The sequence below is a fragment of the Phoxinus phoxinus genome (genome assembly GCF_949152265.1).
Source record: "Phoxinus phoxinus genome assembly, chromosome: 16".
NCBI lineage: Eukaryota > Metazoa > Chordata > Actinopteri > Cypriniformes > Leuciscidae > Phoxinus > Phoxinus phoxinus.
Window position 1 is genome coordinate 1,713,804 of NC_136891.1, and position 19,429 is coordinate 1,733,232.

The window sequence follows — 19,429 nt, forward strand, 5'->3', positions numbered from 1 at the left end:
TGATCGTTTCATCTCGTTTAGTGTGTGTGTGTGTGTGTGTGTGTGTGTCATAGCGGACGACAACCGGCCCGCGTCTGCGATGCTGTGTGTGTGAGCGAGAGTGAGTGAGTGTGTGTGTGTGTGAGCAAGTGTGTGTGTGTGTGTGTGTGTGTGTGAACAAGCGAGAGTGAGTGAGTGAGTGTGTGTGTGAGTAAGCGTGAGTGCATATGTGTGAGTGAGAGAGTGTTTGTGAGTGTGTGTGTGTGTGAGCGAGTGAGAGTGAGTGTGTGTGAGCGCGAGTGAGTGAGTAAGTGTGTGTGTGTGTTTGTGTGTGAGCGAGAGTGAGTGAGTGAGTGTGTGTGTGTGTGTGTGAGTAAGCGTGAGTGAGTGAGTGAGTGAGTGAGTGTGTGTGTGAGTAAGCGTGAGTGAGTGAGTGAGTGTGTGTGTGTGTGAGTAAGCGTGAGTGAGTGAGTGTGTGTGTGAGTAAGCGTGAGTGAGTGAGTGAGTGTGTGTGTGAGTAAGCGTGAGTGAGTGTGTGTGTGTGTGTGTGAACAAGCGAGAGTGAGTGAGTGAGTGAGTGTGTGTGTGAGTAAGCGTGAGTGAGTGAGTGTGTGTGTGTGTGTGTGTGTGAGTAAGCGTGAGTGAGTGAGTGAGTGTGTGTGTGAGTAAGCGTGAGTGAGTGAGTGAGTGTGTGTGTGTGTGAGTAAGCGTGAGTGAGTGAGTGTGTGTGTGTGTGAGTAAGCGTGAGTGAGTGAGTGAGTGTGTGTGTGAGTAAGCGTGAGTGAGTGTGTGTGTGTGTGTGTGAACAAGCGAGAGTGAGTGAGTGAGTGAGTGTGTGTGTGAGTAAGCGTGAGTGAGTGAGTGTGTGTGTGTGTGTGTGTGTGAGTAAGCGTGAGTGAGTGAGTGAGTGTGTGTGTGAGTAAGCGTGAGTGAGTGAGTGAGTGTGTGTGTGAGTAAGCGTGAGTGAGTGAGTGTGTGTGTGTGTGAGTAAGCGTGAGTGAGTGTGTGTGTGTGTGTGTGTGAGTAAGCGTGAGTGAGTGTGTGTGTGTGTGTGTGTGAGTAAGCGTGAGTGAGTGAGTGAGTGTGTGTGAGTGAGTGTGTGTGTGTGTGAGCGAGAGTGTGTGTGAGCGTGTGCGTATATACTGTATATCACATTTGCAATTGTGCAATTCAGAACAAAAACAATATTCGTGTGATATTACTTAACTATAGCTTGATACACACACACACACACACACACACACACACACACACACACACACAGTTTATGTGACACAGTGAAACACACGGGAGTGATATAATCACAGCACTTGATTGGAATGTGTCGTTTTCGCCAATAAGCCAAACAGCAATTACAGCAATTACAGCACTATTCAGAGTAATATTAGATTTCACTCATATCCAAAAATCATAACCTTAACATTATTATGAGAACATAATAGCAATTAACTCAGTTTAGACCACAGCGTGCGCAAGAGCGACTCCCGCGAGGAGGCGATGGCGCCGGGAACGTTCGGATGCAGTTTTACGGGAACAGAACAGCGTGACCTACTGACGTCCCGATAACACTGACCATCTAAAGTTGTGTCAAGGAGACTGGACCTGGGCTGTTGCTATGCAGACGCCATCACCATAACCATAACCATAACCATAACCATAACCATCACATCTATGAGGCAATCATGTCAGGAAATCACATTACAGCAAATCCGGGATGAACCCGGACAAAACAAACATGGAAAACCCGATTTGTCCCCTACGACTGTTGTGTAACTGCAGAGTGATTTATTGTGCGTCAAAACTTGCCGATGTGGTTTAAAGACGACATTATCTGCATTAGCATGAGCACGTCTCCCACGCGCGCGACTGACACAAGGCAGAGAGCACATGAGCGGCCGTTTCTACGGTGAACAAATGTAATAATTATAATTCACACAAAGCGGCCCATCGGCACAAAGGCAAATATGAATAATTCATGAAAGAGTGAATATGGGTGGAGGATATAATGTCTCTCTCTCTCTCTCTCTCTCTCTATTAAATAATAAAAAAATTACACATTAACATAATATTATGTAATACGCACATTTCTATGGATGGGTATGCTGAAAAACGATGAATAATCATTGAAAATATAGCTATGAATGTAAAATTATTTTTTGCATTACTGTAATGAGAATCTGGGGTTTAAATGTGCTGAATTATCATGAAAATAATATCAGAAATGCAAATTAAGCAATTAAATTAAATCAATCAATATATTATAATATAATATAATATAATATAATATAATATTATAACATTTTAAAAGATGTCTCTTACTGCTCAAAGGCTGTTTATTTGGATTAAAAATTCAGTAAAAATTGTGAAATATTATTAGAATTTAATATAACTGTTGTCTATGTGAATATATAATAAAGTGTAATTTATTCCTGTGATCAAAGCTGAATTTTCAGCATCATTACTCCAGTCTTCAGTGTCACATGATCCTCCAGAAATCAGGATAATATGAAATGATTGTCCCTGATAGGGAAATGTGTAATGGACTCCATAGCCAGCATTTCGCCAAAACCTGATACATTAAAAAAATTACAAAAAAGTATTCATATGATGATTTTTATCTGAAAATATTCTTGACATGAGATTAAAAAAAAGAAAGTAAAAAAGTAGAAAGTACCACAATAATACAATTGATTCTCTGTACGAATACCATGTTATGTGAATATGGCATATAGCCAGTAACATGTGCCGGGGTATTAGTCTTACCCTGCGTGTGTTGAGCGGTTTACCTGAGAAAGTGGCATTTCTTTTTTATTTTATGTCAAAAATCATGAGGATATTAAGTAAAGATCATGTTCCATGAAGATATTTAGTAAATGTCCTACCGTAAATATATAAAACATGTATTTTTGTGAGTGAATGCAGCACAATCGTGAACATAAATGCACAACTTTAAAGGAGATTCTCTCAATGTTTACATTTTTTTGCTCCTCAGATTCCAGATTTTCAATAGTTGTGTCTCGACCAAATATTGTCCTATCCTAACACACCACACATCAATGGAGAGATTATTTATTCAGCTTTCATATGATATATACATCTCAATATAAGAAATGTACCCATGTGACTGGTTTTGTGGTCCAGGGTCACATGTTGAGTGGTTTACCTGAGAAAGCGTTGCTGTAGTATCGCGAGAGCGTCTGCATGATGTCTTTGGAGTGTTGTGTCCAGGGCGCGATCTTGCGGTACGTCTTGACCCGGTGAACCAGCTGAGATCCTCCGTACTGTAAAGACAGTGTGTCTCCGTGGTCCTCGTACAGCTCCTCAAATAACCTGCACACACACACACACACACACCATAAAGAGGATGTCAACACCTGGCTGACTAGTGCAGGTCCGTAGTCAGCCTATTGAAAGGGGGGGTTTCTTTTTTTCCAAAAAGTGGACCTTTTTGCATTTTTTCTCCTCATTTTGTATTTAATTATGAGGTTCAAATACTTCATTTTGGTGACCTTTTATGTACTAATTAGTAACTAAAAAAACAAAAAACACTCAGCATCACCATCAAGCACCAAACCATGAGCTCAGAACGAATCATTAACGCCTTAATACGCGTTAATAGGCTACAATATTTTTGTAAGTGGAGCTCGTTACCTCTAGGGGGGTCCAGGGTCATGCACCCCCGGAAGAAAATTTTGTACATTTTAAAGATAAATTCATTAATCTGGTGCACTTTGAGTCACCTTAATTTACTGAAGACTACAAATTATATTATAATATTATTCTCAATATGCAGGCTACACATTCATATTCACCTGTGCCTTATATGATGAAAACGGCTTCATTAATGTTTTTTTGTCCCCTCCCCTCACAATGACAGTAACGTTAGCCTTAACTAATTATTACATACATGTTACATGAATCACGTTACATGGGCCTATTTTCAGTTAAAAATGGCAAAATTTTACAAAGTTTGTTAGTTTGCCTGATTATTTCTAACATGTATGACCTAAAACAGCTGTCAAATATGAAATGTTTAGTTTAGCTATTTCATCTTATCTGCACTTGAGCATAAACTACTGACGCGTCGATGTGCGCCTCGCGCTGCTGCTAAAATTCGCGCTCAGCCGCTTCTGTGAACATAAAGCCCGCCTACTTTGATTTGATTGGTCATCTCAATTATTCTGACATTGACGGGCAGTGACGGACCAAAGAGGCTCAGATGAACACACACCCTGTCCTGTTTCTGACGTGCACTCGGTGCGAAGCTATCTGGACGTGTGTGTGTGCCGCGCGTATATCATATTAATTTGAAACAGCAACCCAGAATATTTGTCACAAGCATTGATTAAAACAATGATGACAATAATCACATGAAAAACAAAACACACAAAAAAAAACGACTTAAATTCTGGACCTTAGGCAGTGAGGAGGGGTTCGTTCGAACCACCCAAACCCCCCCTGCCTACGGGCTTGTAGTGTGATCAGGGTTTGCAGTTAACACCCGCCAGATGCGGTTAATAATCAACTGTGGCGGGAAACGCTGTCAAATCACGAGCCAATTAGTCAAGTTACTTATGTTTACTCACTTTACTGGGGAAGTTTGTGTAAGACAAATCTGCTTATACGCAAACGCAAATACTCGTGAGTCATCATGATATATTAATACAGCAGAATCTGCTCATATCTGGCTTGAACACACACTTCACTACACAACAAATAACGGCGATTTATTTTAGCCCTGAGTGAGATGTGTGTAGCGCTGAGTGAGATGTGTGTAGCACTGAGTGAGATGTGTGTAGCGCTGAGTGAGATGTGTGTAGCGCTGAGTGAGATGTGTGTAGCACTGAGTGAGATGTGTGTAGCACTGAGTGAGATGTGTGTAGCACTGAGTGAGATGTGTGTAGCACTGAGTGAGATGTGTGTAGCGCTGAGTGAGATGTGTGTAGCCCTGAGTGAGATGTGTGTAGCGCTGAGTGAGATGTGTGTAGCGCTGAATGAGATGTGTGTAGCGCTGAGTGAGATGTGTGTAGCGCTGAGTGAGATGTGTGTAGCGCTGAGTGAGATGTGTGTAGCGCTGAGTGAGATGTGTGTAGCGCTGAGTGAGATGTGTGTAGCGCTGAGTGAGATGTGTGTAGCGCTGAGTGAGATGTGTGTAGCGCTGAGTGAGATGTGTGTAGCGCTGAGTGAGATGTGTGTAGCGCTGAGTGAGATGTGTGTAGCGCTGAGTGAGATGTGTGTAGCGCTGAGTGAGATGTGTGTAGCACTGAGTGAGATGTTTGTAGCCCTGAGTGAGATGTGTGTAGCGCTGAGTGAGATGTGTGTAGCGCTGAGTGAGATGTGTGTAGCGCTGAGTGAGATGTGTGTAGCGCTGAGTGAGATGTGTGTAGCGCTGAGTGAGATGTGTGTAGCGCTGAGTGAGATGTGTGTAGCGCTGAGTGAGATGTGTGTAGCGCTGAGTGAGATGTGTGTAGCGCTGAGTGAGATGTGTGTAGCGCTGAGTGAGATGTGTGTAGCCCTGAGTGAGATGTTTGTAGCCCTGAGTGAGATGTGTGTAGCGCTGAGTGAGATGTGTGTAGCGCTGAGTGAGATGTGTGTAGCGCTGAGTGAGATGTGTGTAGCGCTGAGTGAGATGTGTGTAGCGCTGAGTGAGATGTGTGTAGCGCTGAGTGAGATGTGTGTAGCCCTGAGTGAGATGTTTGTAGCCCTGAGTGAGATGTGTGTAGCGCTGAGTGAGATGTGTGTAGCGCTGAGTGAGATGTGTGTAGCGCTGAGTGAGATGTGTGTAGCGCTGAGTGAGATGTGTGTAGCGCTGAGTGAGATGTGTGTAGCGCTGAGTGAGATGTGTAGCGCTGAGTGAGATGTGTGTAGCGCTGAGTGAGATGTGTGTAGCGCTGAGTGAGATGTGTGTAGCGCTGAGTGAGATGTGTGTAGCGCTGAGTGAGATGTGTGTAGCGCTGAGTGAGATGTGTGTAGCGCTGAGTGAGATGTGTGTAGCGCTGAGTGAGATGTGTGTAGCGCTGAGTGAGATGTGTGTAGCGCTGAGTGAGATGTGTGTAGCACTGAGTGAGATGTGTGTAGCGCTGAGTGAGATGTGTGTAGCGCTGAGTGAGATGTGTGTAGCGCTGAGTGAGATGTGTGTAGCGCTGAGTGAGATGTGTGTAGCGCTGAGTGAGATGTGTGTAGCGCTGAGTGAGATGTGTGTAGCGCTGAGTGAGATGTGTGTAGCGCTGAGTGAGATGTGTGTAGCACTGAGTGAGATGTGTGTAGCACTGAGTGAGATGTGTGTAGCGCTGAGTGAGATGTGTGTAGCGCTGAGTGAGATGTGTGTAGCGCTGAGTGAGATGTGTGTAGCGCTGAGTGAGATGTGTGTAGCGCTGAGTGAGATGTGTGTAGCGCTGAGTGAGATGTGTGTAGCGCTGAGTGAGATGTGTGTAGCGCTGAGTGAGATGTGTGTAGCGCTGAGTGAGATGTGTGTAGCGCTGAGTGAGATGTGTGTAGCGCTGAGTGAGATGTGTGTAGCGCTGAGTGAGATGTGTGTAGCGCTGAGTGAGATGTGTGTAGCGCTGAGTGAGATGTGTGTAGCACTGAGTGAGATGTGTGTAGCGCTGAGTGAGATGTGTGTAGCGCTGAGTGAGATGCGTGTAGCGCTGAGTGAGATGTGTGTAGCGCTGAGTGAGATGTGTGTAGCGCTGAGTGAGATGTGTGTAGCCCTGAGTGAGATGTGTGTAGCCCTGAGTGAGATGTGTGTAGCCCTGAGTGAGATGTGTGTAGCCCTGAGTGAGATGTGTGTAGCCCTGAGTGAGATGTGTGTAGCGCTGAGTGAGATGTGTGTAGCGCTGAGTGAGATGTGTGTAGCGCTGAGTGAGATGTGTGTAGCGCTGAGTGAGATGTGTGTAGCGCTGAGTGAGATGTGTGTAGCACTGAGTGAGATGTGTGTAGCCCTGAGTGAGATGTGTGTAGCGCTGAGTGAGATGTGTGTAGCGCTGAGTGAGATGTGTGTAGCGCTGAGTGAGATGTGTGTAGCGCTGAGTGAGATGCGTGTAGCGCTGAGTGAGATGTGTGTAGCGCTGAGTGAGATGTGTGTAGCGCTGAGTGAGATGTGTGTAGCGCTGAGTGAGATGTGTGTAGCACTGAGTGAGATGTGTGTAGCACTGAGTGAGATGTGTGTAGCGCTGAGTGAGATGTGTGTAGCACTGAGTGAGATGTGTGTAGCGCTGAGTGAGATGTGTGTAGCGCTGAGTGAGATGTGTGTAGCACTGAGTGAGATGTGTGTAGCGCTGAGTGAGATGTGTGTAGCGCTGAGTGAGATGCGTGTAGCGCTGAGTGAGATGTGTGTAGCGCTGAGTGAGATGTGTGTAGCGCTGAGTGAGATGTGTGTAGCCCTGAGTGAGATGTGTGTAGCCCTGAGTGAGATGTGTGTAGCCCTGAGTGAGATGTGTGTAGCCCTGAGTGAGATGTGTGTAGCCCTGAGTGAGATGTGTGTAGCGCTGAGTGAGATGTGTGTAGCGCTGAGTGAGATGTGTGTAGCGCTGAGTGAGATGTGTGTAGCGCTGAGTGAGATGTGTGTAGCACTGAGTGAGATGTGTGTAGCACTGAGTGAGATGTGTGTAGCCCTGAGTGAGATGTGTGTAGCGCTGAGTGAGATGTGTGTAGCGCTGAGTGAGATGTGTGTAGCGCTGAGTGAGATGTGTGTAGCGCTGAGTGAGATGCGTGTAGCGCTGAGTGAGATGTGTGTAGCGCTGAGTGAGATGTGTGTAGCGCTGAGTGAGATGTGTGTAGCGCTGAGTGAGATGTGTGTAGCACTGAGTGAGATGTGTGTAGCACTGAGTGAGATGTGTGTAGCGCTGAGTGAGATGTGTGTAGCGCTGAGTGAGATGTGTGTAGCGCTGAGTGAGATGTGTGTAGCGCTGAGTGAGATGTGTGTAGCGCTGAGTGAGATGTGTGTAGCGCTGAGTGAGATGTGTGTAGCGCTGAGTGAGATGTGTGTAGCGCTGAGTGAGATGTGTGTAGCCCTGAGTGAGATGTGTGTAGCGCTGGTACCTGACGCAGTCGGTGTCGAACTGAAGCTTGGGTTTGTCGATCATCCCGAGAGCGTAGAGCTGGTACGCCAGAGCACATTTACCCACCATGAACTGGGCCGTGTTGGTTCGATCCAGACAGTCCACACAGTTCGTCCTCAAAACCCCGGTCTGTCAAAATAACACACAATAATTAGTTTTCAACATTGATAATAATGTGTCTTGAGCATCAGATCCTCATATTATACTGATTTCTGGAGGATCATGTGACACTGAAGACTGGAGTAATGATGCTGAAAATTCAGATTTGATCACAGGAATAAATTACACTTTACTATATATTCACATAGAAAAAAGCTGATTTATATTAGAATAATATTTCACAATTTTTACTGTATTTTTGATCAAATAAATGAGGCTTTGGTGAGCAGAAGAGACTCTTTTAAAACGAAAGTTTTGAATCGTAGTGTAAATATGATCATAACAGACTTCAGTCACACAACTGTTATGTGTGATGTTTTGTTTCTGGTGTTCAGTTTAATGTTCACTATAAGACAACAGGCTCAACCAATCACGTGAGTTAGGGGCGGAGCTATCTGTTTGGCTGACCAATGAGGGGTGTGTTCAGAAGAACTGTTAGAAAACAATCATTCTGCTATTCAAATATCGACAAAGCTGGAGAAATCGTACACTTCGCATTACATATATATTTAATTCAAATGTGATTATAAACCACAGCGTGTACCAACATTTTCAAATACATTTATGGACATTAAAGATGAATAAGGCATTAAATACTATTTTAATTGTATAAATCTATCAAAACAAACAAACAATGGAATTTATAAAATGATAAAGAATAACTTGTTATAATAGTTTAGACGGGTAGTTAGGTAGATATTCCTGCATGTTCCCAAACTACCACTTTTAATGAATCTACAACTAAAATAAAAACATTGTTTTATAAACAATTATAAAAAGCGTATTTAATAACAGAAATTAAATGTGTAAAATAAAAAGAAAAGGCATCTTATCAACACCTAGTAAACAAAGGCAGATATCTCTTAAAAAAAAGATTTAAAGGTGTTTTTAAATAAGTTCATATCTCGCGATATTAAAGTCCCCCTGTAGTTAATAATTTGATCCCTTAAAACTCATCTTTGATCACCAAAATTACATATTTAAAGTTTTTTTCCTTGAAAAGATGTCTTCATGACATAAAATATCTTGAATGTAACTCGACACCCTTGCCTCATTTAGTATACGCGGTTCTATGAATATGCAAATGAGCCCCGCCTCCACTCACTCACTCACTCACTCAGAGATCCACTGGTTGACGATCACACGTTGATCTGATTGGTCAAGGTAGTGTGTGACGTCAGAAACACCAGCGATTTCAAACCGTGTTTTTGAGACTGTCTTTGGTTCACTGCAGTTTTAAGCAGAAAATACTCAGCAATGCTGTCCACTTATGAACTTACACATGGTGTGTGTTAAAGCAGATTAAAAACACCACATACACACATAAACTACATTACAAGCTGGATTCTCACCACAGGGGGACTTTATTAAAGTCAGCAAATTATATATTTTCACACTATTTTTAAAGCATTGGATCTTTGACAACTACCACTTTTAATGCATCTACATCTAAACAACAACATAAAACCAGGCAAAGTGAGACTGGTGCTTTAATACGCCACTCTGAGCACTTTATTCCTGAAAGGACCCGATTGAGAGCCGATATGGAGCAGTTTTGATGCCGAGGACTGGAGATGTAGCCTAGAAATCTAGACGCCCCCTAGCGGCAGCAAAATGTATTCTGCAGCCAGTGCAGTCTAGCAACTCTCCATAGACCTTCTAGCTGCAAAAACCTAAATTGGGTCCGGCCAATCACGTCGTGTATAGAGTAGGCGGGGGCGGGCTTAATATATGACGACAGAGTTGCGACGGCTGCCACTTGAAAACACAGAATGGCGGCTGCGGATGGAGAACAGCGGTCTTTCCAATCGGCTTTGGCCGCGACTCTGGAGGACTTGGAGTTAAGTTTTTCTTTAAGAAAAGAGCAAAGAACGGCACTTAAGTCATTCTTAAAAAAGGAAGAAGTGTTCGGAGATTTGCTGGATCTTTGCCGCTCTGACTACGTCATCTTCTTCATTGCTCTGATTGGTTGTAGCGCTACCCTATTGCGTGCAGAGGGATTTTGAGAGACAACCGTTTATCCCGCCCCTCGGATTAGACCACGTCTATGGAGACTTGCCAGACTAAACATCTTGATGTAAGGCTACTGGAGATGTGATATTGCTGACAAACCTGTAATCTGCCATTCGGTGTGACTTTCCCTCCCAGATCTCCCCACCTGAACAACAAAGACAGATTAATGAGAGTCAGGCCTTGTCCACACTGGCCATTTATACAGCGCTTTAACAGTATAGAGTGTTTGAAAGCAGCTTTACAGTGATAACAGGAGATTACAGTAGCAGAGAGTGTTTAGGCTTTACAGCAGATCTAGAGTAAAGTTAGTGTCCAGATAAAGTTAGTCCACACTAAAAAATTTCGTTTGAAAACGCATCTTTTTCACACTGAGATGGCGTTTCCATTACAGATTTGCACCAAACTTTTTTTGCGATTTTTTTTCTAATGCCGACAGAAATCTATTGCGAAATGACGGAGTTTCCATTAACCGATGTTACGCGACTAAAACATAATTTCTTCCTCTCAGGATAATCCTTCCAAACATCATGGTGACGGATGTTGTAGGTTTATGTAAATCCCAGTCACCGCACTGGCCATTGTTATTATTGTGTGTTCTCCATCATTAACGGCGAGGAGAGACTCTTATACTGAGAGTGTTTCTGTGTTTCTCACTCATAAACGGCTCCATTAGACCTGCATCTCAGAAGGCAAGGCAAGTTTATTTATATAGCACATTTCATACACGATGGCAATTCAAAATGCTTCACAAAGAAAGGAATTAAAATAATCACACTATGGCAATTCAAAGTGCTTTGCATAGAAAATAAGCACAAAATAAAAGGGAAATTAAAACAGTTATAAAAAGGAATTAAAAGAGATAAATGATAGTTATAAAATGAATTACAGTAGTAAAAAGATGATAGACAGAAGGCAAACGATAGGAGCAGAGCATCCGCTCATCAGCGCTTCATCACGTGACCATCAGAGGATCTAAAGCTACAAGTGCTGGAAAACCACAAAAGTGCTGCCATTTACTTCAGCCGTGACTCAGACGGGAGGTCGCAACCTTTCTGAGCTCTTATCTGAGGACAGAAATAGTGTAATTGAAGCACTGAACACACATGTGGAGTTCATCTGGACGCACTCGGTTTCCCTGGGGGAGAAACATTAAAGCAGAAACCAATGCGATCTCTAGCGTTTGCAGACGGCTTAGTTTCAAATTTGTGTATGTGCGTCTTATTGTTTCGTTTTATATCTGTGGCAATAGCAACTATACATTGTACGGGTGAAAATTATCCATTTTTCTTTTATGCCAAAAATCATGAGGATATTAAGATCATGTTCCATGAAGATATTTAGTAAATGTCCTACCGTAAATATATAAAACATGTATTTTTGTGAGTGAATGCAGCACAATCGTGAACATAAATGCACAACTTTAAAGGAGATTTTCTCAATGTTTACATTTTTTTGCTCCTCAGATTCCAGATTTTCAATAGTTGTGTCTTGACCAAATATTGTCCTATCCTAACACACCACACATCAATGGAGAGATTATTTATTCAGCTTTCAGATGATGTATACATCTCAATTGCAAATAATTGACCCATGTGACTGGTTTTGTGGTTCAGGGTCACAATTGAGATGATCCATTATGCCACACCTCTTTCATTGCTTGATTAATTGAATGTTTGAGTGTTTTGAGCATCATGAAGCGGATTCTATCTTCATGTGAAATAAAAATCATTGATTTCTTGGAGTTTGCAGCTTTTTAGCAGTGAAAAAACTAATGTCACTAACAGAAAACTATTCAAACTTACAAACATTTCTGATAAACTCCTGCGGGAAACATTTACAAATTAGCTTTTTTTTTCTGAGGGCATTTCTATCCGAGTTTAAATGAGTCTGACATTCATTAACAAACAAAATAAGGTTCTTCCTAGTATTTTTATCTTGTTTTCTGGCACAAATATCAAAATGTTCTTAAATCAAGATACATTTACTTGAGAAGCAATAATGCAGCTTACCTTTGTTTACAATTATTAATGAAAATATATGATGCATTATAATGTACATTATAAAGGTTTTAGTGTTACCGATATTTGCTGAAACAGACTTTGCTTTTGTGGACTAAAATGATTTTCATGTTGGAATTTTCAGTGCATGTGTGTGTGTGTGTGTGGTAATAGGTCACAAGCTCTTGTAGCTCCGCCCCCTGTGCCGGGAGCAGCAGCTCATTTGCATTTAAAGGGACACACACAAAAACTGTGTTTTTGCTCACCCTCAAAAAGTGACAAATTACCATGATATATAAAAATATCTGTGGGGTATTTTGAGCTGAAACTTCACACACACACACTCTGGGGACATCAGAGACTTATTTTAAATATTGTGAAAAGGGCATTACACCACCGCTTTAAACAAACATTCACCTTTCATCAGGACGTATCGTGTGGCAGTACAAGTCGGGTCGATTAACGAAGAAGCCCGTCCTCTTCACCACATTCTCAGCGATCATACTGAGGCGGTCCAACACGTTGCACAGTTTACTGCACAGGAGAGAGAAACAGAGATCTTTACTTCTGTTACATAATCAAAAGGAATACGATCCTTACAGAAACTACTTTTCCATCAGATGTTTAGCTGCAGACTAAAAGTAATTGTTCTTCTAATTGTGCGCCTGCATTTGCATTTGGAAGATGCTTTTATTTTATTTTTTACATATATGCATATATACACTATTGCTCAAAAGTGAAAAAAAAAATGTTGATAGAAATGAATAATTTTATTCAGCAAGGCCACATTAAATTGATCAAAGGTGTCAGTAAACAATGTTACAAAATTATATTTGAATTAAATGCTGTTCTTTTGTTCATCATTGTGTCAGTGTTTTATTCGCTGACTTTAGCTTTAGCTTCTTATCATGAAGAACAACATCGTGAGGAAACGCGTTTGTCCGCTCAGGGCCACCGTAGAAACATGTGGATGTAAGCGGACCTGTGGTGTGTGTAGAGAGAAATGCTCATTATAAACTAATAAAAACATAACGGCTCCTTATGTAAGGTCTTTATACTCCACTGAAGACATAGTTATGTATATGATATTGCATTTCTGTCAACAGATCCTAAATATTACACAGTGTATAAATCAGTAAGATTAATAAATGCTGAATAAGTATCACTCATTATTAGTTCATGTTAACTAATGAATCTTATTGTAAAGTGTTAGCATTTTTACTGTATTTAAGATAAATGCAGTCTTGCTGAGCAGAAGTTCCTGAATCACACACACACACACACACACACACACACACGCGCGCGCACCTCTTGGTGTACCGGGCCATGTCCCAGGCGATGTACTCGATGCCGTGCTCCGGCGGGAGGAACTGGTTCAGGTTAGTGATGGCGGGGTACAGCTCCTCGCTCAGGATCTTCTCGTGCTTCCTCTTCTCTCGCTTCTGACCAAATCAAAATCACCAAAACAACTATTATTACACTGACCCCAACATCCCAAACTCAACTAAATCTGCTCACACACATGCAGTTAAACTGTGGCAAACAAAACAGAAGCAAACCTTTGGGTTTGACAACAGACAATTTGCAAATACTCAAGTAAATATAAATATAAAGAGTATAAAATACTATTTCAAGTCTTTCTACTTAAAAAAAATTGCAACTTTTTTTCTTAAGTCATTTTGTATCTTGATTTAAGATTTTTTTTATATTTGAGTAACACTTTACTTAAAGCTTTTATATATAAAATGCCTTTTAGAGTTATTTTTAACACATTAATTAAAGTATTTTTGGAGTATTAAAAATACCATTTCAGTCTTTCTACGTAAAAATGTCATGTTTAAAAGACACAGGGTCTCATTCATGAAACATTCGTAAATATACGAGTAAATATGTGAGTGATCTGCGCGTAAAGAGACCTTCCCGAAACTCTTCTCCTGATTCACAAATATTTCGTAAACGTCAGATGTGAGAGTGAAATGTGTGTGTGTGTGTTAATGAATTCCAATCAGTCGTAAATGGGTCCCAGAAATGAAAAGAAAATGGTTCGACATCAAGCTCGACTGCAAAAAAATAATTAGTTCACTTCGAAAAAATATAGCCCAGCCCTATTGAAAGCAATTAATTATGTGATTAAAGTGTACCGTTTGCAGATGCTATCACTGGCTCTCATAATAAAAGTAAAAAGAAAAACCGAATGTAATTACTATATATCATATTTTTTCAAAATGCTGTGTAAATATGTACCCGATTAAGGTGAATTAAAATGCAGCCTTATTAATGATAAATAATAATATTAATATTAATAAATTTACGCCAGAACCACTTTACACACGATTTACACAAACATCCGTTCTGCTCGTGTTTCATGAACGAGACCCAGTGTGTGTAAGTTTGTACGATTACTCAAAACATTAAAGGAACACTGCACTTTTTTTGGAGATCGGCTGAATGGATTCGGAAACGAACTCTAGGGGAACTGGAAAATGACCTTTCCAAAAAAAGTGGAGTGTTAAAACTAAGCATTTAAATATCATCTTATTAAGACATATTATTGTGAGATATTGATATGAAGTTCATGCAAGTCTCTGCTATAAAGATCTCACTGATTTACATTACAAGCATGATAATTTAATCTCATGTTTGTCCATATAAATATCAGCATCTGCACCATTTGCATATTTCTATCTATACGAGTCATAAAAGCATCAACTGTGAAACTCAAGAAAATAACAAGGATTGTGTTTTGCATCCGAGATGAGCAGCGAAGCACATGATGTGGATGTGGATCAAACACAACGTCCTTCTGCTCCTCTATAGGGAACAGTGACTAATCCAAGCTGAAGACGAGGAAGACTTCACACACACAGAAACACACACACGCAGAAACACACACACACACACCAGAAACACACACACACCAGAAACACACACACACACACACGCAGAAACACACGCAGAAACACACGCGCGCGCAGAAACACACACAGAAACACACACGGGCGCAGAAACACACACAGAAACACACACGCAGAAACACACACGCCAGAAACACACATGCCAGAAACACACACACACGCCAGAAACACACACACTAGAAACAAACACACACACACGCGCAGAAACACACACAGAAACACACACGCCAGAAACACACACGCCAGAAACACACACGCCAGAAACACACACGCCAGAAACACACACACCAGAAACACACACACCAGAAACACACACACCAGAAACACACACACCAGAAACACACACAGAAACACACACAGAAACACACACAGAAACACACACGCCAGAAACACACACGCCAGAAACACACACGCCAGAAACACACACACCAGAAACACACACACCAGAAACACACACACACGCCAGAAACACACACACAGAAACACACACAGAAACACACACAGAAACACACACACACGCCAGAAACACACACAGAAACACACACAGAAACACACACACCAGAAACACACACACACGCCAGAAACACACACAGAAACACACACAGAAACACACACACCAGAAACACACACACACGCGCAGAAACACACACAGAAACACACACGCCAGAAACACACACACCAGAAACACACACGCAGAAACACACATGCAGAAACACACACACACACACACCAGAAACACACACACACACACACCAGAAACACACACACACGCAGAAACACACGCACGCGCAGAAACACACACAGAAACACACACGGGCGCAGAAACACACACAGAAACACACACGCCAGAAACACACACACCAGAAACACACACAGAAACACACACGCCAGAAACACACACACCAGAAACACACACAGAAACACACACGCCAGAAACACACACACCAGAAACACACACGCAGAAACACACGCCAGAAACACACACGCCAGAAACACACATGCCAGAAACACACATGCCAGAAACACACACGCCAGAAACACACACGCAGAAACACACACGCCAGAAACACACACGCAGAAACACACACACCAGAAACACACACGCAGAAACACACATGCAGAAACACACACACACACACACCAGAAACACACACACACACACACCAGAAACACACACACACGCAGAAACACACGCACGCGCAGAAACACACACAGAAACACACACGGGCGCAGAAACACACACAGAAACACACACGCCAGAAACACACACACCAGAAACACACACACCAGAAACACACACGCAGAAACACACGCCAGAAACACACACGCCAGAAACACACATGCCAGAAACACACATGCCAGAAACACACACGCCAGAAACACACACGCAGAAACACACACGCCAGAAACACACACGCAGAAACACACACACCAGAAACACACACGCAGAAACACACATGCAGAAACACACACACACACACACCAGAAACACACACACACACACCAGAAACACACACACACGCAGAAACACACGCACGCGCAGAAACACACACAGAAACACACACGGGCGCAGAAACACACACAGAAACACACACGCCAGAAACACACACACCAGAAACACACACGCAGAAACACACGCCAGAAACACACATGCCAGAAACACACACGCCAGAAACACACACGCCAGAAACACACATGCCAGAAACACACACGCCAGAAACACACACGCCAGAAACACACACGCCAGAAACACACACGCCAGAAACACACACACACACCAGAAACACACACACACACACACACCAGAAACACACACACACGCACAGAAACACACACACACGCACAGAAACACACACACACACACACGCAGAAACACACACACGCAGAAACACACACACGCAGAAACACACATGGGCGCAGAAACACACACACACGCACAGAAACACACACACACACACACGCAGAAACACACACACGCAGAAACACACACACACAGAAACACACACGGGCGCAGAAACACACACAGAAACACACACGCCAGAAACACACACACCAGAAACACACACGCAGAAACACACGCCAGAAACACACACGCAGAAACACACACACCAGAAACACACACGCAGAAACACACACGCCAGAAACACACACGCCAGAAACACACACGCCAGAAACACACACACACACCAGAAACACACACACCAGAAACACACACACACGCACAGAAACACACACACACACACACGCAGAAACACACACACGCAGAAACACACACACACACGCAGAAACACACACACACACACCAGAAACACACACACACACACACACACGCACGCAGAAACACACACACACACAGAAACACACACAGAAACACACACAGAAACACACACAGAAACACACACACACAGAAACACACATGGGCGCAGAAACACACACACACACACGCACGCAGAAACACACACACACACAGAAACACACACAGAAACACACACAGAAACACACACACACAGAAACACACATGGGCGCAGAAACACACACACACGCACAGAAACACACACACACACACACGCAGAAACACACACACGCAGAAACACACACACACAGAAACACACACGGGCGCAGAAACACACACAGAAACACACACGCCAGAAACACACACACCAGAAACACACACGCAGAAACACACGCCAGAAACACACACGCAGAAACACACACACCAGAAACACACACGCAGAAACACACACGCCAGAAACACACACGCCAGAAACACACACGCCAGAAACACACACACACACCAGAAACACACACACCAGAAACACACACGCACAGAAACACACACACACACACACGCAGAAACACACACACGCAGAAACACACACACACACGCAGAAACACACACACACACACCAGAAACACACACACACACACACACGCACGCAGAAACACACACACACAGAGAAACACACACAGAAACACACACAGAAACACACACACACAGAAACACACATGGGCGCAGAAACACACACACACACACACACACACGCACGCAGAAACACACACACACACAGAAACACACACAGAAACACACACAGAAACACACACACACAGAAACACACATGGGCGCAGAAACACACACACACGCACAGAAACACACACACACACACACGCAGAAACACACACACGCAGAAACACACACACACAGAAACACACACGGGCGCAGAAACACACACAGAAACACACACGCCAGAAACACACACACCAGAAACACACACGCAGAAACACACGCCAGAAACACACACGCAGAAACACACACACCAGAAACACACACGCAGAAACACACACGCCAGAAACACACACGCCAGAAACACACACGCCAGAAACACACACACACACCAGAAACACACACACCAGAAACACACACACACGCACAGAAACACACACACACACACACACGCAGAAACACACACACGCAGAAACACACACACACCAGAAACACACACACACACGCACGCAGAAACACACACACACACAGAAACACACACAGAAACACACACAGAAACACACACAGAAACACACACAGAAACACACACACACAGAAACACACACAGAAACACACACAGAAACACACACACACACACCAGAAACACACACACACACAGAAACACACACAGAAACACACACACACACAGAAACACACACAGAAACACACACAGAAACACACACAGAAACACACACAGAAACACACACACACAGAAACACACACAGAAACACACACAGAAACACACACACACACGTGATCCGCTGGTTCACACACTCAATCCGCGGGCCACATCTGCACGTGCTGTTTAACGACTCCAGCGATCTTAGAAATTATTCTGCGTTTGTCCGATTCCTCCTGCGGCCCACAATGCCGTCTGCCTCCCACATCATCATCATCATCAACAAAGCGCTGACACACACTCTCTACTGGAGGCCAGTGGAAAACACTCACACACACACACACACAGCTCAATGCACTCACAAACACACACATTTACAGTGTATTTAGCACACACACACACACACACACGTGTGCGACCACATGCTCCACTAAACGAGTGTGGAGTTAATTACACAGCATTCTTAGCATGTAATTCGCCTCATTTGGGTCATTAAGGATCTTTTGTCACATGCTTTTATCCGGACGGAGACACACACACTCTGAACACACATGTTTTACACCTGTCAGGCACAAGTGTGTGTTAAACACACACACACACACACACACAGATCTGCTTCTGGCACATGGCCTTCACACGGACATCAT

At 43.1% G+C, this 19,429-nt stretch overlaps 1 protein-coding gene across 4 annotated transcripts in view; it reads right to left on the bottom strand.

Annotated features, from left to right (window-relative positions):
• The window catches only part of fig4a (FIG4 phosphoinositide 5-phosphatase a), an 88,526-nt gene that overhangs the window by 33,621 nt on the left and 35,476 nt on the right, over positions 1-19,429 (bottom strand). For all 4 annotated transcript variants that reach the window (XM_079639536.1, XM_079639535.1, XM_079639537.1 and 1 more), the window contains exons 12-16: positions 13,517-13,650; positions 12,626-12,742; positions 10,311-10,356; positions 8,020-8,168; positions 3,143-3,309 (exon numbers count right to left, since the gene is read on the bottom strand). In XM_079639536.1, coding sequence (XP_079495662.1) covers positions 3,143-3,309; positions 8,020-8,168; positions 10,311-10,356; positions 12,626-12,742; positions 13,517-13,650 — 613 coding nt within the window. The remainder of the gene's footprint in view (positions 1-3,142; positions 3,310-8,019; positions 8,169-10,310; positions 10,357-12,625; positions 12,743-13,516; positions 13,651-19,429) is intronic.